Below are 18,626 nucleotides of genomic sequence, written 5' to 3'. Positions count from 1 at the left end.
AAGAATGTCACAAAATTCAGGCATTTACTCATTCTCACATCAAGCATTACTGCTGACAATTTTGGCCTTTACAACAGGATAAACTTTCAAATTAAACCAAGGAAACAAGAAAAGCATCACTGACCGACTCCAAGGTGCCACTTAAAGCAATATGCTGTTTTGAAACTGCAGCTGTTAATCAAGAAAGCAGGCTGGATTTTTTGTTGTTGTTGTTGTTGTTTTACTTCTTTCTGCTCTAATAAGAAACCTTCATTATTTTGACTTAAAGCAGCTTATCAGAAATCCTAGCCAAGTTTTCTTCTGTAAGTTTTCTTCTGTTTTGGCACATCTAGTCACCTGAGTTTCAAGGTGATGGTCTCTATTTCTGTTCCATTCACCCATGATTTATTTGGTTTAAGTCTGAAATCAATGAATAGCCTTCAACTGGAAAAATGAAAAATACCATTTTCTATGTCTCATCAGTCTGAACTATTTCTTACTCAGGCTGAGAAAAAGGAAGTTGAGAAAAAGGAAGTAAAACTATAATTGTAACTTTTTACTTTAAAATATTTCAGAAGCACTTGATCACTGTAAAATCATACTGAGTGCCTTGATGGTAAAATTCTGTGCAATGCACTTCTCTAGCCACTGTTCAACAGAGTAAGAAATAGAAAATGGCTCTTATGGTTCTACAGCCCACTTTTATCAGTTTTATGAGCACAGAATAAACTACTGGGAATTTAATTCCAGCTATGGATCCATATACTTCCAAAGTAATTTCTGATATTGAGATCATTGTGACCCAGAGGTGATCCTGACAAAGGTCCAGGTAAGTCAATAAAAATAGTATCATAACCAAAACAAGTCTTAAGAAGCCAAAAGCACTGGCTGTTCATTAAAATGTTCAATGGCACAACAAAAAGTGCTACCAAACTGCATTATATAAAGCTGCATCTAACAACTAACAGCCAGTTTCTTTATAGAGTCACCTTTTGGTAAAAAAGTTGCAACTTAACATTTTTCTGTTAATGCATAGCTAAAATTCAGTAATTCGCATTTAGAAGAAAACATACCAGGATGAACAGAAGTGCCTGAGGAAGACCAGAACGATCAGCACATGCTCATGGGCTTGTATTTGTGAAAAAAATACACAGCAAATGCAGTCCTGACCACAGGATGATGTTTGTCCACATTGACTGACAGTCAAATATCACAGAAAACATGCAATGCCACACACATTACTTCAGCTTTAGAATACAAAGCTTATTCAAGGTTTCATTCTGGATTGTGATTTCATCAAAGATTACTCCTAAGGAACATCACGAGCAGAGGAGGAGGTAAGCTAACATGAACATCCTGGCTCTTAAATCACATAGAATGTATCTGCCTCAGTGCCAGTGCCAGAGCATGTGCTCATTAAGCATTACATCATCTTAGGGCACAGGAATTCACCATGAACTGGGATAAACCCCTATTTTCCATTCCATCTTAAAACTAGTTCAAGAAGTAATTAGAAAACATTCCAGTTTTGTGTTTCCTTATTAAGAATATTTGAAGTAGATGAAAGTGATTATTAACACAACACTGCCATGTGGTTGAAAACTTACACATCAAGGAGCAGAGGATGCTTCTTTGATTCATCAAAATGGGGAGGAAGAATCATTTGATACCACAGGTCTAAAAGTGAAAAGAGTTTGACTTAGGTCAGCTCTCCCGTGAAATTACGTGACATGCATTACAATTCATACAAGAGAACGTTTGAGCCACCCCCTAAAATTATAGAGCAGTTTTAGCTGGTCTGTCCTAATGTATACATGTAGAACTTCCTAGCTATTCATTTTAAAAAATATTTTACAGCTAAACTAGCAGAAAGTAATAAAATCTGGGGAATCAACATGCCGTCTCATGACATTATTCTAAGCTTACATGTGAAACTCATTATGTCTCTACAGTAGTAAATCTAACGCACGTTCAAAAATAAAATTTCTCTCCCAGCAGAGGAAAGAAATTCTATATTATTTTGAACCTGCCAGATAGACTTTGCTTGACAGTTTGTAAAGCATCCCAGAAACATATCCAAGTATCTATTATTTTTGAAGCAATATTGATTCCAGTTCCATTCATGTTATTCGTCCTACTGAAGTTGGCTGTGAGCTGAACATTTTAAAGGCACACCCTGAAAGTTTTGCAAACTGAATGACTCAATTGTTCACTCATGAATTTTAAGTGAACTGATGCTGCAATGCTGATGGACTGCACTGCAGTAATAGTCAGAATGCAAATCCTACAGAAATTTGCCCAGATACAAATATGCAAGGCATCAGAACACTGCAACATAACCAAACTAAACTGAACACATAAAATACTAATTTTAACTTTTGCACACTCTATAGTCACAGGGGTGAATTTCTTCTCTAATAACCTACATGGATTTGTGAGCAGACTGGAAGCTTTATTTGGACTACATAAATGGATTTGCTTCTCCTACTTTTGATATCAAAAATAGATTCCCCTTACCCAAAAGCTTTTACCCTGAAGACATGAAGTAGTAAGAACAAAGAGGAATTAAAAAAAAATGAATATACAACTGATAGCATGAAGAACATCTTTAAATCTCCATCTTGCCTGGAAGATTTCATCTTTAGCCCTAGTAAAAATGTGACAGAAATAAAAGACAGAAAACACAAAGATAAAGAGAATTATTATATAAATAAGGTAACAGTGAAAGAAGGGAGGCATCAAAAAGAACAGTTAGCATTGACTGACCTAACTCAATACAGTTTGTAAAATGGAATTTCATTAAGAATATCTGCTCATTTTATCAGGAGGAAGTTTGTAATGAAGAGAAAAGCTAGTAGCAAAGGCTGGAGCAAGTACAGTTCAGACAGGTACCAGGCCTCCCACTGCTGGGTTTTGATGTTGCTCAGCCTAAGAGCACACCAAGAACATTCCTCTACCCAGATTCTGAGGGGCACCACTCACAAGGCATTAACAGTTCATTATCTAACATTTTGTTTCAGTCTGTACTAAGGTTTATGCAGTCTCAGAGCATGAATGTGCTTTCAAGAATGATTATTCAATTAAAATCTATTCAACCTATTCAACACCCCCCACCAACAAAGTCAAAAGACATAGAGTTGAAATGTTGTTTAAATGTTTTTTCAAGATTTTTCATTTAGACTGTGTCTGCTTTTTCACAGTAACTGAACTTCTCCACTCTCCCAACCTGCTAACACAAACCAAGGCGACTTGCACGTGTAAATCAGAAAGACCTACTTGAATTTATAATGTAATTTAAATTCAACAATGTTAAAGAGCTTTGGGTTGTGCCCCAACCTCATTTCTCTTATTGATTTAATGCACTGTTAGAGACTTCTGGTTTCTAGTTTATTATAAAGGAAAAAGGAGTTAAGCCACTTCATCATGAAGATACCACACTATGGAAAAAGCACATTTTGGATAAGAACATTTTGGGATTTCAGAAAATAACTGAGAATATTTGGAGATGGCCAAAAAAAAAAATCATCTTGCCTCTAAGTTCTGAATAACTGCAAGAATTCCCATTACACCCATCTGTCCTGTCATGCTCCTCAGCAGAAAACCTTGAACCACTTGGTGAAAAGGTGGGGGTGGGAGGGGAAAGGTAAAAAACATTTTTGAACTTACCATATCCACCTATATTAAGGGTGCCAAATTTTTTTGAAGGCATCTGAATATCTTTCAATGAATTTTCCAGTTCAACATTTTTTTCCAAGTATCTGAGGACTAAACAACAAAGCAAGATTCAAAGACTAAACTGATTTTTTTCAAATGCACTGCTCTTTAATTGTGGACTTTAAATATTTAACCTGAGATGATGGCAACTTATATTGCAGTTTTGGTTTACTGCAGGTTTTGTTTTTCCTCTCAGATTCAATGTTTACAGTATAGTTTTTGTTGTTCTTTTTTCCCTGTTTTTCATCTAAATATCGTCTCAGAAAAACTGAACAATTAATCAGTAAATACGTCATACACCACTTACTGTATTCTAGCCCTGTGTATAATGTTAAATAAACTCTGAATAAATATATATCAAGCTATATAATTTATTCTTCTGGTAATTATTTGAAATAAAATTTACCCTTTATAACTGACATTTTTATTATTATACTATGCAAGGAGAAGAAAATTAGAATAAATTTAAAGTGCAATTTTCTGGCATAATATAAATTAAAGACAATCCCATACCTTCATCATCAGTGCTTCTGTGCAGGGTAGACTTGGGCAGGCCAGGACCTGTTAACAGGGCACAAAACCTTCATGTTTGCATGCTGGCTTGCTTGTAAAGTAATTGGAAACGGGTGAATCATAAAAGCTCATAACTTGTTTCCCTCAACTTGTATGCTCAAGCTAAATTTTAGGTTAGCAGGGCCCAAATTCAAGCCACAGGATCCCACAGAATGTTTAGACTGACTCAGAGATGAACCACATGACTGTGAGACACTGAAGAACAGAATTTCTCCTCTTTAGCAAAGCCCATGCCTTGGTTGTGAACAATGGTGTGGCCGTCAGGAAACCTTGTCACAGGAACCACAGCAGCTGTCTTCAACCACTTTTACAGTCTGACAGAAAATTCTGTCTACTGCCTGTCCTTCTAGCCCATGAATTAAGGAAGATCTTGGCATGTTAAAAAGCAGCATACACTTAAATTTAAAGTAATTTTGGAGACAATTTTATTTTTCCCAGCCTTGGATTAATTTAACCCTTGTACTATGTGGCAGGAGCACTCAGAGGTCACAGACAGACTACAGTCCCTCTGCTTACCTTATGATTACATTACTGGGATTTTCTTCTTGACCAGCACTATCTCAATTTTATTCTCCTACATAAGGCACTGCTCTGTCTGTTGCTTGTCACACTTTCAGAGCCTCCAAATTCCTCCTGCAGGCAGAGCTCCCCATACATCTCTCGAGGAGATGCACGGTGGACAGGAGTGTTTTGCAGCTCTTTCAGGTCCACTGACAGATAGAACTAACAAGTTTTATCCCAGTAATTTTTGTCAAGGTACTTTTGAGCCTAGGAGGCAGTATGTTTTTCCACTGCCAATACATTTATCCAATGTTATCAACACATATCATTGTTACACAGTACATATCAAGATCCTGACGAAGTGAACTTCACCACCCAACTAATCAGTGAGTCATGTTTATGTCAATTAATTCGAGATATACTCACCGAGACAATTTAGCTGATAATACTGTGTGTCTTTGCTGAAGGACACAGAATAATACTGGCATCTTTTTTCATCCAGATTACAGCTAACACATTTAGTAAATTTTGGACTGCTTTCCAAGAGCACTCTGCAAAGTAAATGAGCTTTATCTCAGAGATATTTTTTTAAGCTATGCTAAAGCAGTATATGCTTTTAAAGTAAGATGGCTGAATAAAAAATGTTAAAATTTGGAAGTGATAGAAACTGATTAAAAAACTAGAGAAAATAGAGTTTCAGCTTCTGAGTTCAATTAATACTGAAATTATAGTAATAGGAAAAAAAGCATGAAGGTTATTTTTAGGGTTTTTTTTTTTTGCTTGAGGACTGGTTGTTTCTTCTCACAATTTCCCTTTATAACTGAATTTATAGAAAAAGATTTCCATTATTTTGCAGTTTATACTCTTACACTGCTTTTCATTAAATATCTTAAAGATTATCCCACATTAGGCTGAACATATGAATCTTTAAGTTTTCAGTGATTTTTCTTGAAGTTTCTCTTTTTCATTAACAAAAATTTTACTTATACTACAGAAAAAAGAATTTCTTACTTATAAAGATTTCTTCCTCCTGGTGTTTTATTATTTTCATTACTGATGTAGTATCTAAAAAATCAAAACATACTGGTTTTAGTAAAATATTTGCAGTATAATATTAAAAAAAATCTGACATGCTTAGATCATATTTTTAGTAAGTTAAAAACCTTCTCCCTCTCCTCTCTCTGTGCTTGCTTAGACCCTTGTTACCAGCCCTTATGATATGAAGAGGTACCTTATTTACAGATACTTACAAAAATTTATCAGTTACAGCTTCTATGCTGATTACTTCCCATTCTCCTGAAGTAATAGCTACTGGAACCTGGAGCAGGGGAAAAGGCAAGGCAAGAAGTAGAACATGAAACCCCTCGATCACCAGGAGAAACACCAGCCAGCAGTGGCTGTCCTAGGCAATACTCCTCACCTGTGAGCCATTTATGTAATGGATGTGCTTGTAACCTGCTGTGTCGCTGAAGACTTTGTAGTAGGAAGCATTGTCGGGTGCAAAGTGAGGGACAGATGGCTGAAACTTGAACATAAGAGAGATGTCTATTAAAGCAAAAAACAAAACTCCAGATCCTAAGCGATAAATTTAGATTTTAATATCTCCAACCAGGACTCTCAATGCTTACAAGAAGGCATCAATGAATGTACTGCAAACATTTTTGCCTTCTGACTTAGTAGGTAGAAACCTGTAGCCATCACTCTTAAAATAAACACACTTGAAATATTTTCCTGCTCCTTAGGCAGCAGAATTTCCTGAGTACTAGTCCCAGCAGTGATCTATGCTCCCCAATTCCCTCCCCCCCACAGAATGTGAAGTACTTTTAGTGGTCTTAGTTTTCTACAATTTTAGGAAACAATATGTACATCTACTTTCAAAGGCCACTGTTTTATTCCATCCAATGCAGCTGTAACCTATAAAAATGTAAATTTTGCAAATTCATGTTTTTCTTGAATTTACCATTTTAAAACACATATTTGTGAACAAATTCTCTGAACTCAATTTTTTTTAGCTTATCAGTGAAAAATGTCCTGCTCTATTTAAAAAAACCACAAGCTGCTTTCCAAGAGGAAATTTTGCTAGCAAGTAGGTGATTACAGAATGACAGAGAACTCAAAATGGAATAATATTTTCATGAAGTAATTATCCATTTATGAATTGAGAGTGACAGAAATGAATCAATTTCTTCTATTGACTGCCATTTGAATGTGCTACATATGGTAGGAAAAAAGAGAGGAATGAAATTGAGCTGAATGAAATAAAACTTATTTCTGTGACAAATGCCCAAAGGATCTAAATGCTAATTAGGCAACTGACACAATGTAACTGCCTCGGAGATGTTACACCCATCTTGAAATGGTGAAACAATGCTGAAGTGGTTTGCCTCCGGTCATTCGGAAAGCAGTGACAGAAATTAAGTCTTTCTAACCGTGTGCTCCAAATAACCTCTCCTTGTTCCCAAGCAATATTTTTGCAAAAAGTAATCTGACAAATATTTTGCTAGCTTTTCCCTTATTTTTCAAAGTGTGACTTTCCTTTAACTCAACTAGCAAGCTCTAACAGCTGATGACCTGGAAGCCTTATACAGCAATGCAGGTTTTTCTGAGCATTCTTCATTTAAACATAATTTAATCTCTATTTAAAAAAAAACCCAAACAAACACCAAAAACAAAAAAAAAACCTAACCCAAATCAAAACTACCAACAAAAAACCTAAAAAGGTCTCCCCCCCAAAACCCATAAAAAATATTATAGATACAAAGAGAGGACTAGATCTCTGTATTCTACACACAGAGATAATTTACTTAAATTTTTCTATACATAAGTATGTGCATACATACATCTTGCAAATGTATAAAGATATTCCTTATAAGTCAAATATCATTTTATCATCCCTAAGGAGGTGGAAAGAAAAAAAAAGGAGTAAATATACCTATCCTATCCCCTCTTTAGTCCTCCCTACTCTCTATTTCTCAAATCCAAGAATCGTACAGTGAGATTATCATTTCTTCCAACAGCTCCTAAGAAGTGGGTTGTCTCTTTAAAAGAAACAAAAAACCAACAACCTAGTTTAGTGGCACAGACTTGCATTTTGCCCTCTCATTTTGCACAACTGTTTACAAAGTCTGCAGCTTGATCATCACATTGTCTAATTGTGAAGCCTTTGCTGCAGAGAAGCAAAATGTGTCAGCGTTAAGGCCTTCCTTTCCATATCAAATTTGACAGCAGGTGGGTTGATCTCTCATCTTCATACTGCGGATGATTTCATCCCTGCTGTTGCCTCCCTCTTTGCATTTCTTTAAACTTTCATTTTTGACTTCAAAAGTGAATTAGTGACTAAAGCATAATCAGTGTGTGGAAAATGCGGGAGTGGAAAGTGTACTCTGTGTTCTCATCAAAAACTCTGAAACTCATTTCTCCCTCCAAATCTGAACTTTTGCATCTCTGCTTCACTTCCCCCAGATCTTCTGTGTAGTTCATTAGGTGCCTACTCCCTACCATGTACAAAAGGACTGAGAGGCAGCTTGGAAAGCATCATCCAGACAGTAGCGGCTGGCTTGGCAGGGTGCATGAAAATTTTAGTCTGGCCAGTTACATTCATCTTGTCCCCACTTCTCTTCAGTGGATATTTCATGCAGGGGAAAAATAAATACATGAGTAGCCCCAATTAAAACCTGGAATGGTTTGTTGCAACCTGATACACTGACCATTACTTTTGTCCTCTATGGCTTTATTCCAATAAGATTCAACGGTTACAGAATACACTTCTAAATACATTTTATTCCCTGATCTTTCTGGAGGTAGTAGAAAGACCAGAAAGCAGGTAAACCAGAATAGCTGGCAACTCCTCAGAACAAAGGGAATTCTGAATCTGGGCTCCTGAATTTCCCCCCTACCTACTGCTACCAAAGCAGAAGGTCAGAAGCAGAAAAGAGTCTGGAAAGGGCACTATGCTTTTGGTAAGCTGAACATAAAATCATAGAATCATAGAATGGCGTGGGTTGGAAGGGACCTTGAGGTTCATCTGTTCCAACCCACCTGCCATGGGAAGGGAGACCTTCCAGGGTGCTCAAAGCCCCATCCAATTTGGTCCAAAACACTCGCAGAGATGGGGTATTATCCACAGCTTCTCTGGACAACCTGTGCCAGTGCCTCACCAGCCTCCTAGGAAAGAATTTCTTTCTAACACCTAATCTGAGCCTGCTCGTTCAATTTAAAGCCATAACCTCTTCTGTCAACCAGATGCACAAGTCACAGAGGGCGTGATTAGAGCTCTAGCCATACTTCATTGTCAGCCCAGCCTGGGAGTTCAGAACCCATTACCCACAAAAAAATTAACCTTAACCCCAGGCATGGAGTGACATTTGAGATCGTTTTTTCCTGTACATGTAGAACACAGCAAGTGAGAGGATTGCACCTACACACAAGAGGCACTGTAAAATGCAACAGGCTTGTATGCAATTTTCATAATTATCAGAATTATTTATCATGTAGCAGTTTAGAAATTGAATACTCACTCTGCCAATCCAGCCAGTTGTACTTTCTTCAGTAAATTGTTTTTCCTAAGAATGAGAAAAACAAACAATCCCACAACAATTATGTTTAGTTTACATCAGGCTTTATTTCTATGAAGATAAACATACAGATATACTCTACTTCTTTCTACTTTCATCTACCATTGCAACTCTCCAGCCTAATTTCTCTTACCTTTGGACATGACCAAGTAGCATTTTCAAAGTCACAGACTGTGAGGACTGAAAAATTCTGAATTCTTCTGAGCCACTGCAGACAAATCCTTTCATCTGTCACCCATGTTACAACACTCAAATAATGATCACTGAAAACAGCAACAACATAAGATATTTAAAATCCTCTCTATAATAGCATACCATACAATTGCATTCAGCAATTCACTGAATGAGACTCATCTGGCTATTTTCATTTCAATCTACTCTTCAACAATAAACAATGATGCAAATGTAATTGAGCCATTTTTTCATCAATTGTTTTTGCTGCTAGTAGATGTCTTGGTTATTTTCAGAGATACAATAAAGAATTAGATGGCTCATACAAACCCACTTCCAGAAAGACTGCAATTAAATTTTAACAGCTATTCTCTAATGCATAAAATAATAGCTACTCCAGGCTGTTCATAAATCTTGTACTGTGTGCATCTAGAGGAAATTCTCCTGAATATTAAGTTGTATATGCCTTAGATGAAGCAATTTTATCCTTAGCTGCCTGAAGCTGGTTGATTGTAATTATTTTCTGAATGCTAGATACTTTTGTTCAATTTAGCAGTTATTTCTGTAGTTACAGTGGAGGGAGAGATCATACCAAACTCAGATATGACTATTTGAATATTTTACTTTCATCTTCAGAATACCACCCAGCTGACATGAAGGATGAAGTATCAGAAAGAAACTCGATTTTCATGAATATTCCTGTATATTAATTTAAAAAATGCACCACATAAAATTTAGTGGCTTTGTTTACCATAACGATCTGTTAGATGTACTGTCTTTTCTTATTTTAGATCTTTCCTATCTCCTTGAAGCCTTATGAACTAAAATAAAACAAACTTCCCCTCCAAGGCAAGTATACATTTTTAACCATAATTTGCACATTTGACTTAGTTCCAAGTTCATGTTCCCTTTTCCCCCAAAGTTAGTTAACAAAAATGTGTGGGAAGTTTTGTGATAAGAGTATCTTTCTGATCACTGCAGTTTGGGGAAGGAAACACTACAATTAGTGTGGATGGATTAAAAATATGTCAACTGGTTATCAAAAACCTTCAGATTTATTTCTAGATTATAGTTTCAAATTCATGTTTGGAAAAGGTTTATTTCTGCATTTATATTTGACGGGGACGTCAGCAGGTCATTTAATTGCGACTGCCACTGAGTTTGCAGGAGCTTGTTTGGGAAAAACAAATAAACATAAAGCATCATTTTTCCTGTAGCTATAATAGTGGTTTCCCTTGTTTTGTATACGGGGAATTAGTCCCACAATTTTCATTCCTTCAAAGTGAGAGTTGTTAACAATTCTGGTGACTATAAATCATTAATCAGACAAGACGAACATTACAAGGAAAACAAACAAAACAAATCTAATTTATCAAACCATTACAAGAACTATCTCTCCCATGAGACAGGGAATGCACCTTCAGTACTCAACAACACACAAAAGGTTAACTAAGCTGCAATTAACTCAAGTATAAAGTACAGTAGTTTTGCACTGCCCTTCCTCATTTGTTGCTGAAAAGGGATACTCTGCAAACTACTCTACTTAGAAGTCAGCTTATTCTAGGATAGATAATTTTAGACAAGAAGAACCCATTCCCATCATCCTCCTGTACCCATGGTGCCAAAACCAGTGTTTAAATGCTGGATGGGTTTCATGCTGGTCATTCAAGCAGAGTGTCAGGTTTCAAGTACCATCACATGGCAAAGCACTGCCATTCCAGATTCTGGCAGTTTTTCTTACAAATAAAACTCTTGCTCTGCAACATAAGTGAGCTGTGTCCCCTTCATATGTAGGGGTAAAATTGGTGCTCATCCAAGCTCTGGATAGTGCTGTAGCAGACAACTAGTTGCTGAGGCACTGTCCCTCAACATCTCCAATCAGGCAGGCAGAGTGAGATATGCCACCAACTCAAACTCAGTTTTGCTCAAAATTTAGCTCAGTGGAAGTAAAAATAGAATTTTCCATCACAAAAACTAACCTTTCCTGTCATACAGTGGTGTACATATAAATACAATGTCAATATTCAATACTTTGCACTTCCAGACAAAAATCCAACCCAACAGCAACACTGCACATTGCTCATCTTTTCCTACTTGTGTACCTTTGCTCTTGCAAAGTTCTCCAAGACTCGTTCTGGCCACCTCAACTTTTGCAGGACACATACAGTGAGACTTGGCCATTATTTGAATCAGCCACTGGGAGAAGGAGTGAATTTTTATCCTTGAACTCATTATTCAAGATTTATATTGTATTAATCCTGAGTAACTGAGTGGCAAATCAATTTTAAAATGGATGGACTCCATGTAACCCACACCTCTGTTAGCCAGATGGGTGCGAGGCTGGAAGGTAGGTGATGGTTATTCTCCTCGCCTCAGCTTCCGTAAGGTATTAACAAAAGGTAAAAAAACCCTCTTAGCAGTACTGAGCAAAATGTAAAGGGCTTTTAGTTCTGAGGCACTGGAATTCTGGAGGAAAACAAGGCACGACAGCTATCTAACATGCAGCTATTGCAGTGTGACTGTAAGGGAAGGATAAAGAACAACATATTCATAAGAGCTTGCATCTCTGTTAACACATGGATGCTACACTGAGTGGTGAGGCTGAAATGGAACAGTACTGATTTTCCAGTTATAGCTTTTTGGCCCCCACGTATAAAATGCTGGTTTTATGCATAAGCTAACAGACCTTTGTTTTTTTCTGGTTTATCAGTATAACCTGTGCTTTCATACCCATCATGTTTTTAAGTGCAAACCTCTAAAACATTTCTACAATACTGTTAAAAAGAAAAAAAAACAAAACCCAAGATTTGGGATACCAAATTGTGTGCATGCACTTTAAATTGATGTAGCTGCTCTTTACAAAATACACTTATATCATGTTGTGCATTTCCAGTGGCATTTTGAGGAATACAATTTTCCATTTACTCTGAGAGGTGCTGATTTTCACCATCTTCCCAAAGAAAACAAACATTTTAAGTATAAATCTGAAGACAACCATGATACCTTGCCTTAGCAAGGAGTCTGCTTCCAATGAAATCAAATCTTCACTTACCATTAAGGTTTTGTTTTGTTGGGTTTTTTTTCTCCAGTGAATAGAAATACATATATTATAATTTGATTATACGAAAACTTGCTCATATTAAAGTTGTACTGTGAAATGACTTCACCATAGTTAGACTCCACTGAATGTGATGAGCCAAGAACTTGTCACTTTCTGAATATAACATACATGGAATATGCCATCTATATATAATCACTAGGAGGATAATCTCTGTGCAGATTTTCTCTGGTAAATCTTGTTGCTACCAGAGCCACATTACAGGGAAAAACTGCCATATACACTGAATACAGGGAGGTCACATACAAAAGCTCCTCCTCTCCCATCAAAAGAAACAATCAAATATCAAATATTTAACCAAAATTTCTCACCTTGATTCTATTTCTGCAGGTGGAAAAATTTCAAAAGGGCGAGAAGCTGGAAGTGATGTGGTATCCACAATAAAGAATCGTACAGTTGGATTTGTAGCTCCTGCCTAAAAATAAAATTTTTCATTGTATTTTTGAAGAGAGAATATTCTTTGTGAAGTGTTTGAAATTATAGACGAGTAAGTTACTACAGACAGAAAGGTAAAACCAACCAACTGCAAACGTGAAAAGACAAGTTCCTAAATGCAGGATTGATACATAAATTATCCTTTGTATTTTTCACACAGAAGTGTTAGTTATGCGTTTCTAGATAAAAAAGACTACTACATTTAGAAACAATCACAGGGCTTGCTGTATTTGACCAGACCTCATCCTACGTACCACACACAGTACCTAGAGAGAATCAAATCCATTGCTAAAACACAGGAAAATGCTTCTCCATGGAAGCAGCACCTTACATGAACTAATCATATCACAGCTGCCTATATCCCAATCAAAGCTGTGACTGCAGCATGCACTGCACTATCTCTAGTGTAATGCTGCTGACAGCAAAAGAGATGTGTCAGGAAGGGCTGCCTCTCCTGTGGTTAACCAGCCAAGTCCTCATGGTAACAGATAGGTAGCTAAACTTGATCCACCTCCAGAAGTCAGCAATATTCCAAACAAAAGGGGTTTGTAATAAAACGTGTAATTTAGATTGGCACGTCATTCTACACCTACACCTCTTCTCAGGGCCCTGCTCAGGACAGAGCATCTGCAGCTGCCCGTGACCCCTCTGGGGGAGGCTCCAAGGGCACAGGCAGAGGCCACATGCTCCAGGAGCTTTGGGAAGGGTAGGGACTGACCACAGCTGCTGCAGAGAAAGCTGAGCTTGGCACTAAGAGGGCAATTTCTCCACCAGGCAGCTGTACCAGATGAGCAATAACCTGGCTGTATCATCTGTCCTGCTCCGTTAATCAAGAGTGAAAATATCTTCCTGGGATGGCCAGACCATCATGGATTGGGGCAGGCAGGGCATGTTGGTGCCTTAAGCCAATATAGAGAATAAAAACCCAGGGGTGAACAGAAAGAACTAAAATGATGGAATTGAGATGATTTCAACCCATCTATTCCTTCCCAGCAATGGGGATGCCCAGCACTGTGATGGTGAGTGTATTATGGAGGCCAACTATGAGAACATGTTTGACACTCAGCAGGGTGCTGCAATTGTTGTACTCTAAGTGTAATTTGTACTTGCTTTAAGTCTTAAGTGCATTGCTTAGATAAATCAAAATCCTGTATAACATCAAACAACAGGTAAGTCCTGTATTAAATATGAAACCCTCCCCACAAGGAGGAGGAACCCACAAGAGCACTTTGACTCTCACCCTGTTCAGCCCAGTGCCAACTGTGCCTCGAGCAGTGGGCATAAATCATGTGGAGAGGAGGGGGAAGGAGCAGCTCCTTGCACTAAAACTTTCACAGCTAAAACTGGAAGAGCTTAAGGTGTGGGTAAACAAACTCCTTTAGCAGATTCCTCTTCTTCCTCTCAATACAGAAACGTGCTAGATTAGCTGAAGAAGATTCCATTATTAATACCATGCACAGCCCTAACCTAATGTACATCTGCCTAATGCTTAGCTTCCTGTGAGATTTTTTATCTCAACATCTACTCACTACCTCTAAATTTTATAGTGAAACAACAAAACCTTAAATCATACTTTTTTTCCCTCTTTTTTCTTTCCCCTGGAGATAATAAAATACTTTAACATTGCCAGATGCTGTTGACTTCAGAAAGAGTAATCACAGCAAGCTGTTGAGGAGAGACAGACAATATTTTCATTAGCAGGAACTGATTAAATGAGACTACTCTCTTAATGAAACTACAGAACAAACATGTTTAATAAATAACACAGACCTTGGGATATGGGATTTTAATGGTCTTTGGATACTGCAAGGTGTCTTCAGAATAAAAGGAATACTCTATAAGAGGGACTTCTGTATCATTAAAGGATGCATATGCCAAAAAATTGCCATTTGGAGACCACCACATAGCAGAATGAGTGCCAAACATTTCCTCTGAAAAAGATGCAAAAATATTTAAGTTATAATTGATAAGTTCTTCTATCCTAGGTGCTGTTCTCATTAGTTTTTAATAGGATTTTTTAAAATTGAAGTTCAGATACTAAAATACAGACTGTTTGTTGGAGTTCTGAAATGAGACATTAGACCAATGTTTATAATTTATCATGTGGAGACACTAAAATTTCCAGTGACACAGTGCAAACTAGGCAAACTCATATATACTCTTAGATCCTCACACTAGCCAGGTATTAAGCCCAGATAAGGATGCATGTTTCTTTTAAAATACGGAGTTTGACTATTTTGAATTTTTCAGTGGTAAGGAATGAAATAACAATTACAATAAACCAAAGTTTTCATATAATAATGGAAAGTAAAACTTGCTTGATGTAGTTACCTTCATAAACCCAGTCTGGTATTCCATTGAAAATTTTATTTTCTTCTCCATTTTGAGTGATTTGCACAGCTTCTGCTGTTGGTGAAGCTTTTACATAAACATTATTATTCCAAACATATGCCTGCAAAACATCATTGTGATAACAATTACTATTACACTAAATCCTACTTCCTTTCTTTATTTCATCTACTGGGCAATTTACAACAGATGACAAAAAGCATCTCACTAAACAGCCTTGATACTTAACAAACTTGGAATTACTAATGCAAATACTAATACAGATCAGGGTGAGCAATATAACTCCAGGCCAAGATGCAAAAAACCAAATCAAATACGAAAAGTGACATGACTACTGTATCGAGTTTTAAAAATCTTGCAATTAATTTTCTCCCAAATACAAACTTATTTTCCTTCATAACTATCAGGGCTTCGGTAAAACATTCACTGGGGCCTCAGTGCTGCCAATAGGTCTGCAAAGATGGTACATTTCTTCAGCAGCACTCAGAACTCTAGTTTTTGCCACCTGCCTCCCTAATCACCCCTGGATAACTGAACAACACAGTTTTATTCCAGAGCTTTGCTCCAAGATGCAGAAACTCTTTTCAACTTCCTTTGCTTCTGTTTCTGGTCTTTATAATTGACATACAAATTCACTAAGCAATAAGAATAAATGAACACCACATTCTCCTGTGGCAGTCTAACGCTCAACACCAGGAAGGCACAAGCCTTGCAAACGTGGTGGTTGGCACCATTGACATGGACTGAAGAGGAGGGGTGGAAGAAAACAGTGGGAAAGAGAACAAGAAAGATTTTAATCCTCTAATCCCATTACATGCCTCCATACTTCATCATTTTTTGTGTAATTAGGAGATAAAAATCACACAGTAATGATTAAATAGACAGTTATAAGCTGTAGACAGACAGCTGCTGTCTTTGAAAGGGATGAGCTACTGTCTGCAACTGTAAAAACACAAAGTTCCTGTGCATTTGTGCATTTCATGACTGCTGGGGCCACTCGTTACTTTCAGGAATGCATTTTCATTAAAGGACAAAAACAAAACACAAAGAGGATCTTTGGAATCTTTCCAGCTACAGTAGTCAATTTTGAAACTAGTTCAGCTACCTTACCTAGCAGTAGGAAAGTCCCAAAACCTCAAGGGTACAGACAACATGAGTTTCCATGTCATGTGTATGAAAATGACTCTATATAAAGTTTTATTTTTCTTTACTAACCAGTTTATGACCAACAGGTGACCAGGATATATACTGTGTATCATTAGGTAGAAGTCCATCATCTAAGATAGAACTGGAAAAACAAAAACAAAATGCAGCCAAGATAAATCGGTGAAATGACATTTCAGGGCAAAATGAATGTTAAAACAACATTTTACGTGCAAAAATTACTGACCTGCTACTGAAATCATAGATGTGATACGAAGCTGTAAAGGAATGCCTCCACAACTGCAAAATAATTATTTTAATAGTAAGAAAATAAATTTCACCAGGTTTCACATCTCTTGCAGCTTGAATTACCCCTAAATTTACCCTTGAATTACCCCCAAATTACCTTGTGATTTTTATCAAGATAGAGAGAGCACAATGAACATACAAGGCTAACAGATCCCTACCATGTTTAAGGGAAGACTAAAGAATTTCCACTCTTCTGGGGTCATCACTTAAATACTATGACTGAGGCCATTGACTGATTAAGGACAGAGCTACAGATGCCAGAGATGCTGCAGATTTTCAGAAACGCTTGTAGCCGCATGGCAAATTATCGCCAGCGTGCAGTTAATCCTCCTCCTTGTGCTTTACTGCCTCATTTGCTGTTTTCTGTCTCATTTTTCATGTTGTGTTATTTAACCTAGCATCTTATTTTATAGTAGTTCTCACAAGTTCCAGCAGTACGTGTGTAGCAGTTCCTCCAGTACCAGGGTGACCTATTCCCATTCATATTGCCATAGAAATAAAACCCTTCTCTGAGAAATCTGCCTCTTGAGATCTGTATCACTCTGTGGGCACTTAACGGAGAGAAAGATGATGATGATAATGCACACACATTTAAACATGTTCACTTTGTGAGGCTGGAGAGGTTTGATTTAGCTCACAGCACTGACATGTTGCAATAATGCTCCCTTCTAAGAGGGTTCTTGGATATTTGTATGAAGATAAAAACCAACAACTTAGTACTACACAGCCAGATGGCTATTACATAACAAGTGTCTACATCCTCATGATTCATTTTGTTACTCTCTTTCTTTGCAATAAAGATTAATAATAACAGAACTTTCAATCACACTGTTATATAAAGGTTAAAATATCTTGCTTCAGCATTAAAACAAAATTAACTCTTATGAATGCAACAAATAAAATATTACAGAGCAATAAATTAGAAGTAGAGGGGATGTGTAGGGTGGCTAGTAAATATTAGGCATTTTGTGGCCTCTAATGATGTAGTGAAGAGCCAAACACTTCTGAACAATTCAGAAAAACAAAAGCTAACTGGCTTAGGAGGATCCAGCACGGAAGCTAAAATTGAAAAAAAATTGATGACTGAGTGCATAGACTGCATCAGGCACAGTTCAAGAACCACTCTGGGACTGCAAGGCCAGGACATGTAGACAGTGCTCAGTGACACAGTGCTCAGGTATTTGTACACTGCACAAGTTAGCACTGAACTTTTTACAAACAGAACAGGCACCCCTCTAGAAAAAAAAGGAAAGAACAACAAAGTCAGTGGTTTCTCAGTGCACAAACTGCACAGCAAATGATCACCACCATTAGGCTTCTCAATTGGCACACAGAGGCAGGTTTTCATGCCACCTGGCATAAACGTGGGTTGACCTTTGTTGCACGGCTCAGCACCGTGCCAGGATGAGGCATTCTGCTGCAGGCTTTTCATGTGCTTGCTGACAGGAGGCAACAGGGACACACAAGCCCACTCCAAGCACAAGCCTTCTTTGAAGCACATGCAGATTTTCATTCACCTCAGCTTTAAACTCTTACCTCCCACCACCACAATGTATAACCACATATATATATATATAGCACACATATACAAGCAGATGTACAGCAGCATATCTACTCATCACTTCTCCTTACCCACACAACTCCTGGGACAGCCATGCCTATCTACTCTCCTAGATTGCCTTCCCAGATAAACCATCCAGCCTTGTTCTCCTTGCAATAACCCTACATTCACTTTTTATCCAGATGCTTTTTTTTCCTCG

The 18,626-nt window shown here is 37.4% G+C and overlaps 1 protein-coding gene across 1 annotated transcript in view; it reads right to left on the bottom strand.

Moving 5' to 3' along the window:
* Positions 1-18,626, bottom strand: part of DPP4 (dipeptidyl peptidase 4) — a 41,602-nt gene that overhangs the window by 12,144 nt on the left and 10,832 nt on the right. Inside the window, exons 6-19 of the mRNA XM_039700862.1 lie at positions 16,805-16,857; positions 16,630-16,702; positions 15,397-15,517; positions 14,836-14,996; positions 12,942-13,045; positions 9,475-9,604; positions 9,285-9,329; positions 6,188-6,292; positions 6,018-6,085; positions 5,779-5,832; positions 5,194-5,318; positions 4,207-4,254; positions 3,646-3,744; positions 1,587-1,656 (exon numbers count right to left, since the gene is read on the bottom strand). Of these exons, the coding sequence (XP_039556796.1) occupies positions 1,587-1,656; positions 3,646-3,744; positions 4,207-4,254; positions 5,194-5,318; positions 5,779-5,832; positions 6,018-6,085; positions 6,188-6,292; positions 9,285-9,329; positions 9,475-9,604; positions 12,942-13,045; positions 14,836-14,996; positions 15,397-15,517; positions 16,630-16,702; positions 16,805-16,857 (1,256 nt within the window). The remainder of the gene's footprint in view (positions 1-1,586; positions 1,657-3,645; positions 3,745-4,206; positions 4,255-5,193; positions 5,319-5,778; positions 5,833-6,017; positions 6,086-6,187; positions 6,293-9,284; positions 9,330-9,474; positions 9,605-12,941; positions 13,046-14,835; positions 14,997-15,396; positions 15,518-16,629; positions 16,703-16,804; positions 16,858-18,626) is intronic.

Source organism: Passer montanus, unplaced genomic scaffold (assembly GCF_014805655.1).
Source record: "Passer montanus isolate IOZ18808 unplaced genomic scaffold, ASM1480565v1 scaffold1, whole genome shotgun sequence".
In the NCBI taxonomy this organism is placed as follows: Eukaryota; Metazoa; Chordata; class Aves; order Passeriformes; family Passeridae; genus Passer; species Passer montanus.
The sequence above is the reverse complement of the archived record's forward strand: the minus strand, read 5'-3'. Positions and strand labels throughout refer to the sequence as shown.